This window comes from Mangifera indica, chromosome 1, assembly GCF_011075055.1.
Source record: "Mangifera indica cultivar Alphonso chromosome 1, CATAS_Mindica_2.1, whole genome shotgun sequence".
Classification (NCBI taxonomy): domain Eukaryota; kingdom Viridiplantae; phylum Streptophyta; class Magnoliopsida; order Sapindales; family Anacardiaceae; genus Mangifera; species Mangifera indica.
The window spans coordinates 11,766,167-11,787,269 of record NC_058137.1 but is presented as its reverse complement, the minus strand read 5'-3'; the positions used below and the strand labels follow the sequence as shown (position 1 = coordinate 11,787,269).

The 21,103-nt window shown below is 32.1% G+C and overlaps 1 protein-coding gene across 1 annotated transcript; it reads left to right on the top strand.

The window, feature by feature from the left end:
• The first annotated feature begins 1,327 nt into the window (after positions 1-1,327).
• LOC123215331 (monooxygenase 2-like) lies at positions 1,328-3,807 on the top strand. Its single transcript, XM_044635410.1, has 6 exons — positions 1,328-1,548; positions 1,631-1,696; positions 1,803-1,924; positions 2,077-2,227; positions 3,132-3,181; positions 3,242-3,807. The coding sequence occupies exons 1-6, from the start codon at positions 1,328-1,330 to the stop codon at positions 3,805-3,807; spliced, it is 1,176 nt and encodes a 391-aa protein (XP_044491345.1).
• The last annotated feature ends 17,296 nt before the right edge of the window (positions 3,808-21,103 follow it).

Below are 21,103 nucleotides of genomic sequence, written 5' to 3'. Positions count from 1 at the left end.
CCCCCCTTTTTTTAATCTAATACATAATATATTCTGAATAGTTATTACAAAATTGCCTTAAATCTAATATATATTTACTAAAAAATACACACTTAATAGTTTTTATTACAAAATTTCTACCCGTCTTTTTAACCCTAACTATAAATCATCTCTTTCTTTCTATGTTTTGTTTAACATAACATTTTATTTTTCTTTTATTATAATTAATTTTGCTTTTGAAATTGATTATTGCATGTTATTTTTTAAAATGTTGTTTTGTATTAATATGAAAAGCTACTAATGAAGAGATTGATTATTGCATATTGTTAGATTTTGTGAATGCTATTGATTTTTTTTAAAAAGAAAACTTTGAATTTGATCTAAAGTAACAAGTGAATATTTTGTGAAAAAGCAGCAAGTAATATTTTGGGAAAACATGATGATTATTTTATCTACTGAAAAACAAGAAAAAACATAAAAATTATAATTGCGGATACAAAGAGGAGATTTTGTTTCCATAATGATGAGGAAGGGATGGGGAGAGGATAGAGATCACTTGTCATCCCCATAACAAGGATGGACCAAGGACAGAGATTGAAATCTTCTACAGGAACGGGGATGGAGATGAGGATGGGGATTGATATCCTCTCCCTGTCACTCCCCATTATCATCCTTATCTCTTACTCTTACATGTGATGAACATCAAAATTCAGATTTATGGTATGTAAGTTTACCTGAAAAATATGAAATTTTTTAATAAGTTATTTTTGTTTTGTAAGATAAGAAATCTAGTTACATCATATTATTCCTAATATATATAAACAAATGAAGCAATCTTAATGAAATACTTACCTTAAAAAAAAAAAAAAAACCATGTTAATGAGATATTTTCTCAACCTCAAGACGGCCTTTTATTCTTCCATTGGCTGTTTTCTAATATTCTTGTAATTAAAGTGAAGCCAAAAAAAGCCGACTTCCAAATATTAGGTTAATTTTTTTATGCTTAAACCCTCTAATTAATCGCTAATTTGCCTGGTCATAATCTAAACAAAATTTGCCTAAATAATAAATTATCCTCACAAATTCTCAAGGATAGATCGCTTACAATTTGTTTATTTATATTTTTATTCTTCATTCGCAGGTTAAAATTTTCAGATTGTTTGCATAAAAAAACTTAATATTTATTTATTAGATAATTTTATTATATTGTTTTTGACATCTCCATCCCTGATGTTATTATATATGCAATTAAAGGCCTGTTCTCTTGGTGACTCTGCTTAAGTTCTTAATATACGAGTGCAGAAATTTAGTTTACAGAAAAAAAAAAAAAAAAAACATTTTGAGGGAGATGGAAATGGTGGAGGAAGTGGTCATAGTTGGTGCAGGAATTGCAGGGTTGGCAACCGCGGTGGCCTTGAGGAGAGTCGGGGTTCAAGCCATGGTGCTTGAGAGAGCCGATGGGCTACGAGCCACTGGCACAGCCCTAACCCTCCATCCAAATGCATGGCTTGCTCTTGATGCTCTCGGCGTTTCTCACAAGCTCACTTCCCTTTATTCTCCTTTCAAAAAGTATATATTTTGCTAATCTTTATTTTAATTTCTCCTTATTAATATTTCACAAACCTATAGGTCAATATTCCCTTTAATTCAGGGGTCGCATGATAAATATTGATCTTGGAACTGATCGGAGATTCCCTTTGAAGGGAATAGCAAATGAGTGAGTTAATCAGATTCATGATTTATTTATAATTTCTTATGAAATTAACTACTACTAAATATGATAACTTTTAGCTAATTGAGCTTATTAATTTTATATGTAATAGAGAGCATGGACCGCGATCAGTGCATCGGAAAACGCTATTAAATGCTTTGGTTGATGAATTACCAGCTGACACAATTCGATTTTGTTCAAAGCTGGCTGCAATTCAAACAGAAGAACAAGAAGGTTTAACCATTGTCATATTGAGAATGGAAGATGGAACCATCATCAAAACAAAGGTCCAAATGGAAATCAATTCTTTAAAAAACAATTTTAAAAAATATACTTAAATATTATATTCGAATTCTTAAACAAATAGGTATTATAGATTTTGATAGGATGTGATGGGGTGCACTCGGTGGTGGCACGGTTTCTAAGACTCGCAGAAGCAGTGAAGTCAGGGCGATCAGCAGCCCGTGGGTTAGCTGTGTTTCCTGAAGGCCATGGGCTGGAATCTGAAGTACAACAGTTGAAATATGGACAAAAGAGGTGGGATTATTCCTATCAATGATAAGGAGGTTTACTGGTATCTCAATTGTATGTCTTCAGCCAAAGGTATATTACTTACCATTTTGTTTATGTGTAGCCGTCTTCCTCTTTCGCAATGATTTAGAAGCTGTGAAAATATTTCTTTTAATATTTATTGCCGGCCCGTTATAAAAGTCGGCAATTATTTAAATAGTCCTAATAATTTTTTAGAGAAATCTGTACTACTAATAAGAATATTATTATTACATATTTTTTAACTTAATAATTTCCAATTTTTAATGGATGACATGATAGTTTCTATCATTTTCGAGTTTCATGTTTTGTTTTTCTCTTTAGTAATGTCAAATGACAACCTTTTTTGTATATTTTATGAATAAATTATGTTTAAGATTTTATCTTTTAATGTAAATATACGTATATCATTGTTTTCAATTAAATATTGAGAGTATTTAAAATATATATATACATATATACCGCGCTGAGGTAATAAAATGACAGTTTGAACAAATATTTAATTAATTATTTTTATAATTAAAAAACTTATAAATTTTAAATATATTATTAAGAGAATATTTTTGAAAATATATCAATAATATTAGCTTAATCAAATACAAAACTAATTTATAGACAATGGTCTTTTAGAAATATTTAACTAAAATAATATTTTAATATTATTTTATTAATATAAATTAAATATAATAATTATATATATATTATATATATATATCAATTTTAATAAAAAATTATAATAATTTATGCAGAATAATCTTTTATTTTTAATAATAAAAGATTTCCAAACACTGAACATCTTTTTGCATGGCTTTTTATACTATTATATTAAATCACATTTCGGTAAGTCATTTTGCATAAAAGGCTTTATATTAACTTTTTAAACTTTTTACAGGTGCAATATTATTCTTTCAAAAAATGTGAATAATCTCAGGAAGATTAATCGTATATATATTATTAAAATGGGAAAATATAAGGAATTTTTAGTGTTTTGCTCTTTTGCAGGAGCTGAAAAGTTTGGAAATCCAGAATTGATCCTGAGAGAAGTAACCGAGAACTACGCCAGGAACTTCCCTCAACATTACCTCGAAATCATTAAGCATTCTGATCTTTCAACAGTGACATGGGTTCCACTGATGTTCAGATATCCCTGGAACGTTATCCTCGGAAACATTAGTAAAGGAAACGTAACGGTGGCTGGAGATGCTATGCACCCCATGACACCTGATTTCGGACAGGGTGGCTGCGCCGCCCTGGAAGACGCCGTTGTGTTAGGCCGATACATTGGTAACTCAATCATCGCCAATGAGAGACTTCTGCCTGAGGATATTGCTCCTGCCTTAGCGGGATATGCTACGGAAAGAAGATGGCGTGCAGCTTGGTTGATTACAGGATCCTACGCATTCTGGTGGCTTCAACAAAGTGAACTGAAATGGTGGATGAAATTCTTCAGAACTGCAATTTTTGTTCTGATTTCGATTTTCTCTCTTTTTAATTCAAACTATAATTGTGGGAATCTGCCTAGTGGTTCTTGTGATAAATCAGGTGGTAACTCAATGAAGATAGATTGAAGTACGCAAGTATGCTTTACGTGTATGGGACAAACATAATGGTATATTGAGAAGATACTTGTTTTATATAATTGTAATATGTAATTTGTTGAGTCTTGCGTTCTTATTAATAAGAAAATTCAAAAGGTTTCAGAGTATGTTTACTTGTATTTTCTCTTTCACACATTATTTCCTAAACACACGTTTCCTACTTGAGTTGTGAATGAAATTATTTGAGAGAAATATTACATCCACCATAAGATTTTGGAAAATTATTGTAGGTCCTACGTTTTAAAATGTTAGGATTTACCCAAGAGCAGTAGTTATCCTCAGTATAACTATACTTTTTAAGAATTAACTCTTACAGTTGCTATTGAGACAAAGAGAAATAGAAGAAAAATATTAATGAAAAATGGCGGAGCAAGAGGTGCCAGAATATATTGGACTTATAAATATGGAGATCGAAGCTCATATTATATACCACTCACTTTACTCATTTTTATTAATTATGTGAGTCTTTTCTTTTAGTCTCTAACAACCTCCCTCAAGTGTAACCACTATAAGTTGTTAAGCTCGTCGTTTAGTTAGGTCTGTCTGGACGAGTGTGTTGTCATTTGTATCTAGGAACACTTTAGGCTATTAAACCCGTTATCTGGCTTGTGTTTTGATACCATGTGCAAACATGATTTAGAAATGGCAAATAATTAAGCGAATGAATCAGAAAGGATAATTAACAGGAAGAGAGATAAGGAGAGAAGGCAAAGAGTCTAGAAAGGTGGGAGAGAGAATTTTTATTAAAAGTGGGAAAAATTATTTTATAGATCAGTATAAGCCCAAGTTCGATGAATAATGTTTTAATCCAAGCAATTTTTGTGGTTGTGTGTGTTAGTGCTCTGTATTCAGCTTCAGTGGATGATAAAGCAACAACCTTTTGCTTCTTGGAACACCACTGAATCATGTGCAGTGGTTTTTTTTTTCTTTTTATATTTGCTAAGCAGCTAGAACCATGGCTTAGTATTATTATCTCATATACTAATCTGGTTGTGGCTTTTATATGCATATACCTATTTGGAGTTGCTTTTGTTAGATTTATTTACATAAACTTGAATTAATAAATCAATCAATTAAATTCCATAGGATCTACGCATAGATTATAAAATATTAAATTAATCTTTAGGATTTTAGAAATATCAGGATTTCTATACAATTTGAAACTGAAAAACCTATTGAAATCACCTGAAATTATTTGTGGAGATCACCTCTCGATGTGACTTGGTCTTCTACTCCAAAAACCTCTCTGAATGACAACTTTGAATGGATAAGTTATGCTGCAGTTATACTACATTAGGTTTTAGAGTAGGGATCTAGTTAATTTATACTAGGTTAATTGAACCCTCATCTAAATCCAATAAACCTTACGACCCACACTTATGCTGTCCACCTAGATCATAACTTTTAAGTGTATTGGGTTTATCTTTATTGATCACTGAAGTTCATCTTTAAACTAGCATTAGACTATTCAATTATTCGGTTTTATTAAACAAACTATAATTAATTTTAGCCCATATCAGAAAATTTTTAACATTCTCCCACTTGGGCAACATTAATTATTTCTATTTTATTTTATTTTAAGAAAAGAAAACAATTTTGACTCTCTGGTAATTAACATTTTTAACTTCAAGTAACCACTATTTAAAAAAAAACACAAAATACTTCAAAGATAAATTACACTTTAATAAACAATCCAATTAATATGACCACTAATAACGAACCAAAACATTACTTATGTCTTCTGTCAATATAAGATTATTCTTGATCACAATTACTAATAATCAAATCAACACGGATCAAATTTGGAAGTGTGGTAGAAATAACACCCAACAATGTGATCATAAACATGTGTTATATCTTTGTCAGTCCTCTTTATGATTTCTCTTTGACCCTATGTTTTAAAATAAACAAGAAAAATCTCTTTACTTCTAACGAAGTCTATATGTTTCAACTTTGCTCGAGACTCGTGAAACATACACATACACATACAACTGTCATACTCAAGAGAAACCTTATGTTAAGACACATGTTGTACCTTAACCGTATATATGCGCATACATTCATAGATAAATAAATATGTCAATATGATCATGATCAATGAATAAACAAATAATAAATAACAAAACATATCAATAAAATAATGATAATAAAAACTCCCACTAACCCTAGATATCAAAAGACCTTAAACACCCTCATATTTTCAACACAATTTTATGGGTTATTGGTCTTATTCATTTTGGTTAAGGGCTTAAACCTTTCAATTTTGCATTTTTTTATATTTTAGTCTAATGTCTTCTTCTTTTTTTTTTATGAGGTTCTTGACTATAATATATTTTATTTTTATGTTTCAATCTATTAATGGTCTTTTACTTAATTGCACTGCTATAAAGTCAATATTAAGTAGTTCAATTACAAATTGAATGTCTATAGTTGATGCTACTACTAATGACTATTTTGTGTTTTCCAAATATGGCCCATTCAACAAGTATAATACTATATCCAAATTGATTAGCTTATCTTTACACCAAAATCTTGATCTTTTTCAAACATCTCATTACCTCTTAAACTACAACCTAATAATCAAGCTTGGATTTGAGATGTATAAATTGAGAACCTTGAATGCAAAAGTTACTTGTGTATTCATCAAACTTCAAGTAGTATCATTATCAGTGACATTTCCAATAGATTCCCTTTCTACCTTATTCTTTATACAATGTTTTATGTCAAGCTTATCTCATTTCACAACAAGAATATTGTTTGCCTTACAATTTTTCAAGTTGAGCATTTTAAGCACGCATTTCAAGTGTGCATTTTAGATAAACCACTAGGTTCATGAGTCCTTTCATAATAGATCTTCATACCAAGAACAAATGATGTCTTTTGAAGATCCTTTGCATCAAACGTCTTGGATAAGATTGACTTAATATCATGGAACAAATTCATATTGCCACAATCAATATATTGAACCATACTATCAAATAAATTTGCTTCCACTAATCTTCATATTCTTATATTGATCCAATTCATTTCATATAAAGTTATGAGCAATTGCACTTTATTAAATCTAAGATACTATTGTCAATACTTTTATTTCAATTGTAGATAGATTTCTCAAGATCACATATGAAATGTTTCATCCCTTATGCTTTTGATAAACCTGATTGCACTATACAGACTTCTTTACTAAAGCTTTCATTCAGAAAGACAACTTTAGCATTCACCTTTTATAGCTCTAATCCAAGTGATCTTTCAATGTCATAGGGTCTTATTTGTTGAGATACGTATAATAATTCTTGATGATGACAAATCGTCCTTTTATAATAGACAATCCTATTAGAATTTTCATACCTTCATCAACTGTATTTGACTTATCTATTTAGGGAAACGTCCTTTAAGGTTATCTCAGATTTCATTAGACTTTGTAATCTTTATTGATTCCCATTATTGATTTTAGCTATGACATTATCTAATCTTATAACATTTCAAGAATTGGATGTTAATCACTTTAGTACCTTAATTGAGGTAATAACTTTGACATATATATAAAGAAATCCATTAAGAAAATACTAAGTTATTTTGGCAGCTTTACCCTATGAACACTTCCCACGTTTACTTCTCATTATCATTTTAAGCCTGAGACTGAGTTTTATAACAATACCATTTTGGAGTCCTAAGATCTTAAAAATTTTAATAAAATATCCATTACGCCCATATTTCTAACCTTAATGTCCACACAATTTTTAACTTAAATATGGTTCCCACTTACTTAGCCTTTATCTATTGACCAACTTTACATCCAAAACCTTAATCTTATTTAGGCAATCAAAACTAGTACCTTTTATTATTGCTCTTTCCTTTACAATTAAGTATCAATTGAACAATCAAGCCAACCATTAAGGCTCCTTCACTCTATGTTTTCCTTATTCAAGAACATTTATGAATCAGATTAATAGTACTTCATATTTGATTCTAAACCATACTAATCTTAATTTGATTGAAGTCAAAAGTGACTCTTATGATGCCTTTTAAAAACTAACACATACCCATCAATCTTTGACTCCTTTAGGACTATCATACCTTCTCAGAGTCTTACTAATTAAAGAGTATCTCCAATATTGTGAGACATTTAGTAATCCTCAAGATAAACTTTCAACGAAGTAATCAACAAGAGATTCCTTATGACAAACAACCTTAACTTGATAGATTTCTCCCACTCAACCTAGAAATCCTTTTATTCAATCTGACTTTCATCTTGAGCTTAGATGGTTCATCAACTCACTAGGCCAAAGATATATCCTTAATTAGCAGTGCAAAATCAACTTTTATCTCTAACTCTTTAAAGTTAGAGTCAATCAAAACCTCAATTGTGGTTTTATTATTATTGTTCACAATGATGAAGTCTATTAGAGATGGACACAATAAATAAACAATATCATTGGCAATAAATAGCTTGAAAATCTTATAATCTATTATCCATGAAGGTTCTAGGAGCATCATCATATAATCACCTTTGCGCAGAGAATACGACATACAATTAGGACGCTCAAGCATAAGGTTATAAATAAGAAGAACAAAAAAATTTTGGAAAGTTTATCACCTTTGGGCAGATAAACCCTCTAAGTTACTGCTCTCTTTCACACTAATAGAAAAACATATGTCAATTGAAAAATCACAACCACCTTTAGGTGAATTGAATTTTTGACAATCAATGTAATTCTACAAACACCTTATGCAACCATCAATTTTAACACACAATAACTACCTTCGGGTAGGAAATTGTATGTGTCAATTGAAGAATGTCTCTTTCACCAAATATAGAAATTTTGCAAGCTTCAATGAATGCATCGTTTTGGCGTCCAGTACATTTTCAAAATTAACTTTATGTATTAAAAACCAAAAATGTATCATTGCTGAAGAAAAAATTTTATAAGTCTCAATAATGTACCACTTTAGTGATTACTATCATGAAAACTCACAAAATATTCTAATGATACTAAATATTATTGTCCTAAGTAAGATTTCATGAGACACGATATTTTATTGTCTCTGACAATCTTCTTTAAATTATTGCATCTATTCCAATGAACAATAATCTTTACTTTAGAGGAGTTTTTTATGTCACAATACTAAACCTAAAATTCAATTCTTCTTCAAATAGAGACTTACCAGATGTCCAACATGTCTTTATATGTCATAATAAGTTATTTACATGCAACCATATAAAACCTTTCATGTGTTTTGTGTACCCTAAGAAAATTTTAAAACTTTATTAGATGTTATCAAAGGATTTTGACACACACAAACATGTCAAAATGATTCTTTATGCATGCATATGTACATGTTAGGAATAGATTACACATAATCACATGCAATCACTCAATATAATTCATCATTTATATGCATTGACATGTTTTCAGAAGACTATACATGTTATTTACACAAACTACAAGTTTGTACATACCTTTAACGCACCGAACATACCTTTAGAGCATGATCACGCATCTCACGCCTATCTAGAAGCACTCCACGTGCCTCATGAGTCACTAGAATAGTTTCACACGCTATTAGAAGATTGTCATGTGCTTCCACTATAGTTCACACTCCTGCACGTGGCTCTAGACATGCTCTACACGCTCTCACACACTAGGTACAATGGACACACGCTCCCTTACACATATAAAGTTTTCATGCTTTTGCACGCGCCAACAGATTCTTCCACATGTTTGCACAAGTAGATGCAACTTCCACATGAGGCATACTCTTCAGTCGTCTTTCACGCCCATGATATCATGCACTTTGGGTTGGGTAATCAGTTAACACACAAGTCGGGTCAAAGCAACTCGTGTTGATTGTTAACCAGATCCTTATGATCCGATTTGACTTTGACTAGGTTAAACTTAACCATTTGCTTGCGGGTTGGGTTTACCCAACCCAATTTTGATCCAAGACTTTAAAAACCCTAACCACCAAAATCAGTCGCTCTAATAATTTGAAAGCCGACCTCAGTCGTCCAATCAAATTCTTCGACAGTAGGAGAGAAGACGACAACTTACTTTGGGTTATTTCCTTTTGATCTCATCGTCGGATGTCGCCAATATTCCCCTAAAGAGATTGACGTATTTTTCTTGCTAAGTTGGTCAATAGTAGCAGTTCTAGCCTTTAATGGAAAGGCATGGGAAAATGGCTCACGCTGGTGGTATCCTGATGATTGCTTCTATCGGAACCTCATTGTAATGGTACAACATAATGAAGAAAGCCAACTGGCGACAATGTAGCCCTTAATTCTGATCTTTTTATTTTATTTTTTAATTTAATTTAGAAATTTCAAATCTGCTTTCGGGTAAAAACAATGTTGAATTTAGAAATCAAATCAACCAAACTGAAATTCAACTTTTAAAAAACAAAATCATAGATTATCAAACTCTGATTTCAAGATTTAATTGATCAATTTAAAATCCTAATTTCAAATAAGCACTCTAAGATAAAACCCTAATCTCAAAATAAACCAAGAGCATAATTTCTAATTTCCAGAGTTTGATTTATACATAAATTTAATACACCAACCTGAAATTCATTTTTTAATTTCTGAAATCTAGGATTGCATAATTCAAAGATCAGGATTTGAGTCATCAATTGAAACCCTAAAATTGAAATTGAATCAATCCCTAATTTAAAATTTTAAGCTATAATTCTGATTCAAGAACCCTAACTCCATTTCCTAGATTTGAGGGAATTTTGGCTTGATATTCTCTTGAGTGGGTTCATCCTCCGAGTTTGTTTTGTCCAGGGTAATGGGAGTCATATCCAAACTGTGGTATTTAAAATCATAAATATCCAAATTCTATAACCTAATGCGTTTAGCTTTGATACCACATGTTAGATTTATTTACATAAACTTGAATTGATAAATCAATCAATTAAATTCCATAAGATCTACGCATAGATTATAAAATACTAAATTAATCTTTAGAGTTTTAGAAATACCTAGATCTCTATACAATTTGAAACTGAAAAGCCTATTGAAATCACCTGAAATTATTTACGGAGATCACCTTTTGATGTGACTTGGTCTTCTAGTATAGAAACCTCCTTGAATGATAACTTTGAATGGGTAAGTTATATTGCAGTTATATTGCATTAGGTTTTGGAGCAGGGACCTAACCAATTTATAGTAGGTTAATTGACCCCCTTATCAAGTTCCAATAAACCTCACGACCCACACTTGTGTTGTCCACTCAGATCATAAACTTTAAGTGTATTGGGCTTATCTTTATTGATCACTTAAGTTCATCTTTAAACTGGCATTAGACTATTCAATTACCCGATTTTATTAAACAAAACTATAATTAATGTTACCCCACATCAGAAAATTTCTAACAGCTTTGTCATCAATTTTAATGAGTATATTCATGTTCTACTACTTATTAATCCTTTCTACTTTGTTTTTCGGTTGACTTTGCCTTTTGTTTATCTTACTCTTTCATTTTCCCTACATCTTTGTTTGGTAGGTCAATTGCCTAGTGCACACTTCTAATTCAACCTCAGATAGTCCAGGTATATTTCTAATATCCCATGCTTGTTAACTTTTCTAAAAATATAAGGTGAAAAAAAAAAGATGAAAAAAGTGAAGAAAAAACAGAAGAGTAAAATGAGAAAAGAAAAGAAAGGAAAAAAATAAAGAAAGAAAAGAAAGAAAAGAAGAAAAAGAGGATTAAAGAGAGTCTGTAGTGTCTATTCTGCCAAATCCAATCTCCTTTAAGTTGATCAGAAAACAGAAGTGTTGAAATCTGTAAGCTTGGAGAAGGTCTAGATTAAGGGGGAAAGTTGTCATATGTAAGTGAGAAAATTAGTTTTTGAACTGTATAACACTCAATTGAAATCTAAATAGAAATGTTGAGATCTGGAGTAGGTCCAAATTAAGAGGGGATGTTAGCATATATGTCTAAAAGAGACAGTTTTTGAACTGTATAACACTCAGTTGAAATTTGAATGGAAGTGTTGAGATCTGGAGCAAGTCCAAATTAAGGGAGATTTTTAGCATATGTGGCTAAAAGTGACAGTTTTTGAACTGTATTGTACTTAGTTGATATGTGAAAATAGTACGGTCCCTATTATTTATTTCATAACAATTGAAGGTTTTTCTTGTAATTGTACCACCCAAGTATATAAGAGGCAATGACTTATCTATAAAATAATTTTCCCCACTTTTAATAAAAATTCTCTCTCCCACATTTCTAGACTTTTTGCCTTCTTTCCTCATCTCTCTTACTGTTGATTATCCTTCTTGATTTGTTTACTTAATTGTTTGCCATTTCTTGATTTGAAATCATGTTTGCACAAGAGGTGGTAATAATTGGTCCTAGAATGGCAAGGTTGGCCACGATGGTGGCTTTGCCAAGTCTTGGAATTTAAGCCTTCATTTCAGAGCACCATAAAATCTCAAGGCTTTCGAACCAGTGGTTCAACCTTATAACCCTCTCCCCGAGAGCATGGCTTACTCACGATGCCTTGTTATATCTCACAAGTTTCGTTTCCTATGTTCCTTTGAAGATGTAATATTAACCATTCACAGTTTTGTCAATTTATTTGTTTTAGGGATATTAAAAAATAACACTTTTTGGATCCATTGATACATTTTTACCACACTTTTTTCATTAAAGAATTATACCACTTTGTTAGTTAAATATAAAAACTACCTTTTTCTTCATCTTTATAAACACAAGAAATAGACTTTTTTTCAACACTGAAAAAGCAAAATATATTTTCGGAAATCTTGCAGATAATTCATCCTAATCAAGGTTAGTGTTGATCTATACCCCTTTCTTTTGTATTTGTTTATGTAATAGTTACAATTTAAAGATTTTATACTAAAGTAATTGATTTAAGATAAAATTTAGTAATGTAGTTAGAAAAATTGTAAAAATAATAACATTTATTCCGTATTTTGTTTGTAGAATGTTATTATATATGTATGTTAAAGGAGTTAAAGTACTGATTGGTAGGTCAAATGGGACGAGAATGTTCACTAAAAATGGTGTGTGTAGTTTTTTTTTTGTATTCTAGAAAGAAAAGAAATAAAATGACCGGCTTCAAGCTATAGGCGAGATCACCTATAGCTTGTAGACGAGATCACCTACCAAGTGTAGGAGATCTCGCATGTTCCTTTTTTTACAAAAACTTTGAATGTATCCAATTTTGATTTTGCTTGACAATACAAGGTTGTTTATGGGTAAAAATGGGAAAAGCCAGATTTATTTTTTGTTTCGTAAGGAATTAGATTACAGGTAATGATAATGTAGTGAAATATGTCAGTGGGAAGGACAAACTGATCTGTATAGACACAAATGTTGATTTCAAAGGATTTGTAGGCAAAATATGCAATTGTCTCATATTTAATCGGAGTCGAGCAAATATTCACATATTTATCACAGGTGATGCATCAATGGGTTCTATTGAGGTCGAAGACAATGATGATCTTGAGTATGTAATGATGCAAGCAAGAAGTTTATGAGAATTGATAAAACTTTATGTTACCCAAACTCCAATTGAAGGAAAAGACAATCAATTAGACAAAGAAGTCTATGTGACAGAAAGAGAGGATCATCACATATATGATTGGGCATAACCATAAATTTTCCAAGAGTATGATATGAATCATAGTGATAGAGATAATTGTGACGATGTGGATAAGGACTATAATCTTGAGGATAATGATGATGATATGATGATGACAACACGGATTGCATACTAAGCAAAGACATTATGAGAAGTCAAATCAATGAGGGGGTTGAGTCTAGTATGAGACGTCATGACTTCATAGATATGAGAGCATATTCAAGTCATATTCATAATCCTATTCCAGTGGGTTTTTAAGCCAACTGTGAATGTTGAGAACACTGGTATTAATAATTAGGAAACATAAAGCTACAGCAGTTTAAGAGTAATGGGCATTTATGATTTGAAAGTTGAATTAGTAACTTTATTTAAGAGATATGCTTTAGAGACAGGCATCCAATGGAAAGTTGTTTACTTTGACATGAAACGTTATCAAATCAGGTGTGTAGATCATTAATGCAAGTGGTAGGCATAAGCTAGAAAGAAGGAGGATGGATTTGAGCACTATGAAAAGATGATCGATACGAAGCATAACATCCTAAAGTAACATACAAATTATTGATCGATTTTGTGGACTCCTTATCAGATGACATGGTAGGTATCTTTTCTCTCCTGAACTCTAACGCCCTCATATATCATTTCGTCTCCCAATCAAGCAATGTTAGAGCAATACAACTGTAATAAGAACCTAAAATAAACAAAACAAAACTTTGTTGTAAGTTAACAAAACATATCTTATATTCTATTATATAAGTTAACAAAACTTTGTTGAAGGTGTGCCCATAATTGCTTCAGTTTCATCCCAGTTTGGAAGGAAAATGATCCTTCATTTAAGCATTCATGGGACACGATCATCTATGATGAGTAACACATGTGGCGATAGGTTGCTCACTGTCTTATAAATCTAAAACTGTATTAAAAAAGGACAATAAGTTGGTTAGTGCTAATGATAACATGTAATCAAATTACTTTCTTGATTGATAATGCATTACTTACCTGGAATGCAATAGGAAAACCCATAACTGGGTAATTGACAATAAGGGTTGGACTCGTGTAGGTATCATACTTCTGTAGGCAATACTTATATCTTTCATGTATACCTCATCACATAGAGTCTACTATCTTGTTCTCTGATAACACATCCTATGGATATCGACTAAATGCATCTAGATTGCCAGCGAGATACAACATTTGATTGGATGTCATGTTGCTATTGTCTATCCCTAAAAAAAAGGAATATGCTAAATACAAAACTATAAACTTTACAATATCCTCATCATTATCACCCCAAATTTGGTCATCAACCGCCCCTTCGATGTCTTGATACCATAATGATCTACTAAGCCTTGGCAAGTATTGTAGCATCAATCTTGGGCTTCCTAAAAAATTCACATAGTGTGACACGTTTGTGTCATCTCTAAATAAAAGACCAGTGACAAGTGTAAACTCTGTTAGGTTGAAACATACTTCCACACTGTTCATTCAAAACCATAGTTCTCTATCATGTTGCCCTCAATTAAAGCAAGTCTCTTCCAAACATAAGAATCAGCCAAAATAGGTCATCTAAAATATCTCTCATTGCATCATCGTCAATTTCTATTTTATGACACTAACAACATTCATCTTCATTTAGACAGTCATTTGCGCATTAAATTTATACTCTTCATGAAACATGAATACTTCCTCTTGGATATTGATTCAGTGTTCCTACAACATGAATGGAAAACAATGAAAGGGAAAAAAAAACAAGATATTGATTCAATGGGTGATCACCTATATCGCCTAACAAGCTATATCATCTATTATTCTTCAAATTTTTCAAATTCAAATCACAACAAGTCAAATGCTCAGATCAGAAAAAACCAAATCAATAATTAATTGTCACACACCAGAACTAAATCAACACAACAAAATCCCTTTTCTTTTTTATATAGATTTATTCACACACTAACACCAAACACCAATATTTATAAAATACATCAACAAAATTTAAACAAAAAAATCTAAGTAGAAATCACTCACCCGCAAAATTCAACATGCCATTCTTCCCAAATCAGTCAGATTCAGACAACGACGTTGGTGGATGGAGCGTTTGATCTCATCGGCATTGGTCGATTGAGTGTTTGATCTCATCAACATTAGTCAATGGAGCGTTCGTCATTGGCATTAGTTCTCCTTCTCATTGGCATCGGTTGCTTCTTCTTCATGGTGGGGGCTTCGAAAAGGAGAAGACTTTTTTAATTTGGGGAAAGTGAATCGGTGGAGGCTTGGAAAGGGAGAAGAATTTTTTAATTAATTTGGGGAAAGTGACTGGTCTTGGAGTTTTGTATTCAAAACTCACGTGAACTTCTTTTTTTGCTTTGCAGGGATTCTTTTACTTTGCAGAATGGAATCGCATGCAAACTTCTTTTCATGCATGAACATTATAATCATATGGCTATCAAACTTTAGTCATAATAAAGGTATTTTTGGAACTATATACTTTTTGTGATATATTTTTTATATGCATAAAAAATGTGATAAAAATATATAGGTGGGCCAAATTGTGGCAATTTTTTAAATATCCCTTTGTTTTGAATAATCGGATACTCATTTATTATAATGTGATCATACAGGGTGTTTGTCACTAATGTTCAAAACGGAGCTACTCAAGCAATCTTCCATGTTGGAGCCACTGGGAAATTTTAATTAATTCTCAACCTTGCTTTTTCGAAAATGTGTGAGGATTCTCGAAAGTAATTGATGTCGAGAATTTCAGAAAATTTCATTTATATTAATTACTATCTGAATGAAACTGGCATGGAGAAGGACCAAGAACAGTTCGTTGTATAACTTTATTAAAGGCGTTGGTAGATGAGTTGCCAATTGGCGCAATCCGTTCTCTTGGCATATTGACGTCACTGAAACACAAACACAAGACGGTTCTCCAATTCCTTTCATACATTTGGGTGATGTTACTGTAACCATTATTAAATGAGAGCATTGTCTCTCTCGTTCTCTCTCTAGAAGTTTCTTTTATCCATAAGAGTTTAGAAATTGCTCCCAGCCTCTGCAAACCACCTTTCCTTTGTACAAGTTGAAGTAGCTTTCAAGCAAGTACGAAGAAAAATCTAAGTTGGCTAAATAATCGACATTAACCACTGTAAGTAGGCTTGATGCCTAGCCTTTTGAGTGTAGAGAAAAATAGGTAATGTGTGAAAAAATAGGGAAATTATATAAATACCTTAAATTAAGGGGGTCTAAGAGAAATTACCTAAAACAATTAGGATAAAGCAAAAATACCCCTTTTTGTGAAATGACCAAACTGCCCCTATATATAAACCAAGAATTTTACATATTTTCCCATAATTTTACTATGCAAATTCAAAGAATTTCACATCTACCATGGTCATTCTATGCTCGTTCCATGGGCAAAGCGATTTTCGTTGATTTTCGTGTTTTTCGATAACCCAAAATGGCAAAGAAGATTAGTACATCTTCTCTACTGTTGTTTAAATCAATTTATTGTTAAGATTATTAAGATTTGAGGGAGATTTTGAGGTTTGAAATTTTAAGGTTCCGATTTTGAACAATGCATAAAATGTTTTGATTTTTGCTTGAATTTCTTGAGGGGTTTTGTATTATAGGATATGTACATTTGATTTAAGTTGAAATTGGAGGTAGAAACGACGATTTTTGGCCTGGAAAAGGGGTTAGAATAGTCGGCGCTCTTGTCCGTGGGAACAATATAACCCACGATCATGAGGAATTCTCCCACAATCAGGAGAGATTGACCGTGGGTTGGGGGGCGAAGTAGCTTTTTCAAAATATTAGGGAGTTACAGGAGAGCGGTTAGTCCACTGGGGGTCTTTGTGAAATTTTACATGAGACAGTGGGCTACTGTCTTGAAAACCATAGGTTGGGGGGAAATTTAACTTTTTTTAAATTGTAGGGGCTCTAAAAGATTAGAAAATTGTTGAAGGGGCTAGGGTAAATATTGGACCTGTTTGTAGTAGAAAATTTCTAAGGGGGTAAATTAATATTTTTCACATCGGGGGTTTTTCAACGTGTAGTTTTCGAATTTTATATCTGTTTTTCGGTTTTAGGGTTTTTCGATATGTAGTTTTCGAATTGGACATTCGATTTTTTTCATTTTTGTGTTTTTTTGGTACATTTTACAATGTAATGACAAAATTTCTACTTGATATTTCAGTTTTTTCGTTTATCGGATATATCGATTCGTATTTTTGAATTTCAGCTTCGTTTTTTCGAATTTTACCGTTTTAGAATACATCGACTCCTATTTTTCAAATGCTCCAATGATTTTTCGATTGTTGACATTCTAGGATATTTGAATGTATAAAATTCGAATTTCAATTTCGTTTTTTCGATTTTCGCCATTTTAGGATATATCGACTCCTATTTTTCAGATTTTTCAACGATTTTTCGATTGTTGACATTCTAGTGTGTTTCAATATATACAGTTCAAATTTTAGTTTCGTTTCTTCGATTTTTGCCATTTTAGGATATACGACTCGTATTTTTTAGATTTCAGAAATATTTTTTTATTATTGACATTATAGGGTATTTCAACGTATAAAATTCGAATTTCAATTTCGTTTTTTGAAATTTCGTTATTTTAGGATATATTGACTCGTATTTTTAGATTTTCAAACGATTTTTTGATTGTTGACATTTTAGTGTATCTCAACGTATATAATTCGAATTGAAGTTCTTTTTTTTCTATTTTCACCATTTTAGGATAAATCGACAAATATTTTTTAGATTTTTTAACGATTTTTCGATTGTTGACATTCTAAGGTATTTCAACGTATAGAATTCGAATTTTGGTTTTGTTTTTTTTATTTTCGCTATTTTAGGATATATCAACTTGTATTTTTTAGATTTTCAAACGATTTTTTTATTATTGACACTATAGGGTATTTCAACGTATAGAATTCAAATTTCAGTTTCGTTTTTTCGAATTTTGTCATTTTCAAATATATCAAATCTTATTTTCAGATTTGATATATCAAACTATATGAACTCGTAAAAGGAAACGTGTTGAAGGTGAGCTACGAATCTCCAATGAGTCCAAACACTTTCGGGCAAAGGTTATATGTCGTGCACAGCGTACAGCATTATCTAAGATTATGTCTACACTGACCCTGGATCAGTTTCAACTGTTTGAGAAGGCATGTTTTAGGCATCTTTTTTGTCTACCCGAGACCAAATTTTTCAGAGTGTTGGTTCATGCATTTCTCCTATGACAGCTACATCGGCCCTTCGTCAGAGATGAGTTATGGTTTAGGGTTAGTTGATGTGAGATTCAGCCCGTTTGAGTTTTCTTTGATGACAGGGCTATCATTTAACTGACTCACTACTCTTTCATCATATATTTCCCACTCATCCAGACATAGGATTAGAGATATATACTTTCGGGGCTACCCGAAAGTGTAGTATCATGACATAGAGCATGTTCATTTGGCCAGACCATGAGGGGATGACGAGATTGACACCGTCAAGATGGCCTTACTATACTATCTTCATATGATGTTGTTAGGGAATGATCGACGAAAGAAAGCATCTATGGAATACTTAAAGTTGGTTGATCATCTGGATAGGTTTAATTCCTATCCTTGGGGCATTGTCATGTGGCAGATGATGTACAAGTCAATGTCATAGGTAAGTCAAAGAGTCTGCTATGGACGGATGCCTGAAATGCATAAATATGACTTCTATGGATTTCCTTTTGCATTTCAGGTAAGTTTAAATTTATTGATTACATATATTAATCGGCGAAAAAAACAAATTGATTTATTTTAATCATTAATGGTTATATTGCAGTATTGGATATTTGAGACACTGGACACCTTGTATGATTGGGTTGATATGATTGATATCCATACGTCTCCACAGATGTTTAGGTGGTGTATGCAGGACGTCCCTACTTGGAGTCATATGGGCACTATTTTCACTAGTGACTAGGTATATAATCGTTAATTAGTCAATCGATTGATTCATTGAATATTGCAATTATTTTGAGTTGTATATCTTCATGAATAGGATGATGTCACATTCCTACTTCGTCCGTCACATTCCTCTTTATCGTCTTTATTTCCTCCCCTGATAGGAGATAGGGCTTCTCCTACTATGCCACTTTCAAATATACCCGTCAATACTCTTGGGACACTTGATGAGCCTACTCAGCCTTATGTTATAAAGCAGCCTTCATGTCCCCCTATAGTTCAAAGCCCAGCAGTCGAGACCGCAGACCTTCCTAGGGTTGAGGACTATGCTACCCATTTAGTCATAGAAAAGTATCCCCCATCTATATCACCCACTCTATCCACAGTAGATACTGCATTAGCATACTAGGGCACTATGATTTTACATGAGCTTTCCTATTTCTGTGACGAGGTGTCTTCACAGATGACTCGATTACATGATGATGTGTCTTCTCAGATGATTGTCTAACTCATTTGAAGGAAATCGTCACACGTACATGTCCAGCTCTAGTCAATTAGGTTGTAAAATCATATCTCATTTATTGCTTATAAAAATTGTATTACGTTATTGCTCTGACAACTATATTAACTTCATACAAGGTATGCACGATAGTGTCGGGACGATCTCCCCCATTGATAGGTCAATACCATCCTATCAGCCACATGAGGTCTATATTTAATTTCTTAGAGGTATTTAATGTTAAATATTGTTACTATGTTTTGATTATGTTTTATATGAAATGTCATTGATCAAATTATTATTATTATTACCCTGGGGTAATCGCTATAAAGGCGTATCGATTGACCCTTCTATTACATCATCTCTCCGATCTGAGGTATGTCATTTATCGGTGGCACTCTATTTTTTAATTAATTGTCAATGATTAATTCATTTTATATATTCGTATAGGGTCTTGCTCATACAGGCCTTTCGGTCAGACCTCCAGTTTCTTCAAATCCCTCACCTAAGGTATGAAAATTATTGTAATTATTATATTTTATATGAAATATCATTTATCATTTTGTTCTTTTCATGCGTATAGGGTATTGGCATTGAGGCATTATTGATCAAGAGTTCTCTCTGAGCACCTTCTCCGACCATAGAGGTAGTGTTTTTTTTATGAAATGTATATATCAATTTATCTTTCCAATTATTATGTTTATTTATAAATATTTTGTCTTCTTTTCAGGATGAGCGGTCGTGGTTACTTGCTGATATCCCCAACTCCAGCAAAAGGACAATACATATTAGTTCACAAAAAGATGACTTACAGAAGGATGTTTCCGATGCAAGCCAGGTTGAGGTATATCTATTATAATTAGTATATAAATATTCATATGTACTGATCACTGATAATTTCAAAATTATAATTTTGCAGTCCATCGAAAAGGCACACACGGTTGACTTGACCACAATAAAGGATTCTCCAGTCAAACCTCATCCGACATGCATGGATAAAGTAACATTAATTGATTAATTTGTAATTGTTACTTAAGATGAAATACTAAATTAATAGTTGTATGTACTTGTAGGTGGTTCATATAACACATGGTCGGATCGTCCGAAAAGGTCCACTTATTCGCACCCCGTATACAAATCCAATCAAAGGGAAAGTGAAACAACAAATCCAAACCATTCCATCCTCTACCACAAAGCGTGAGGA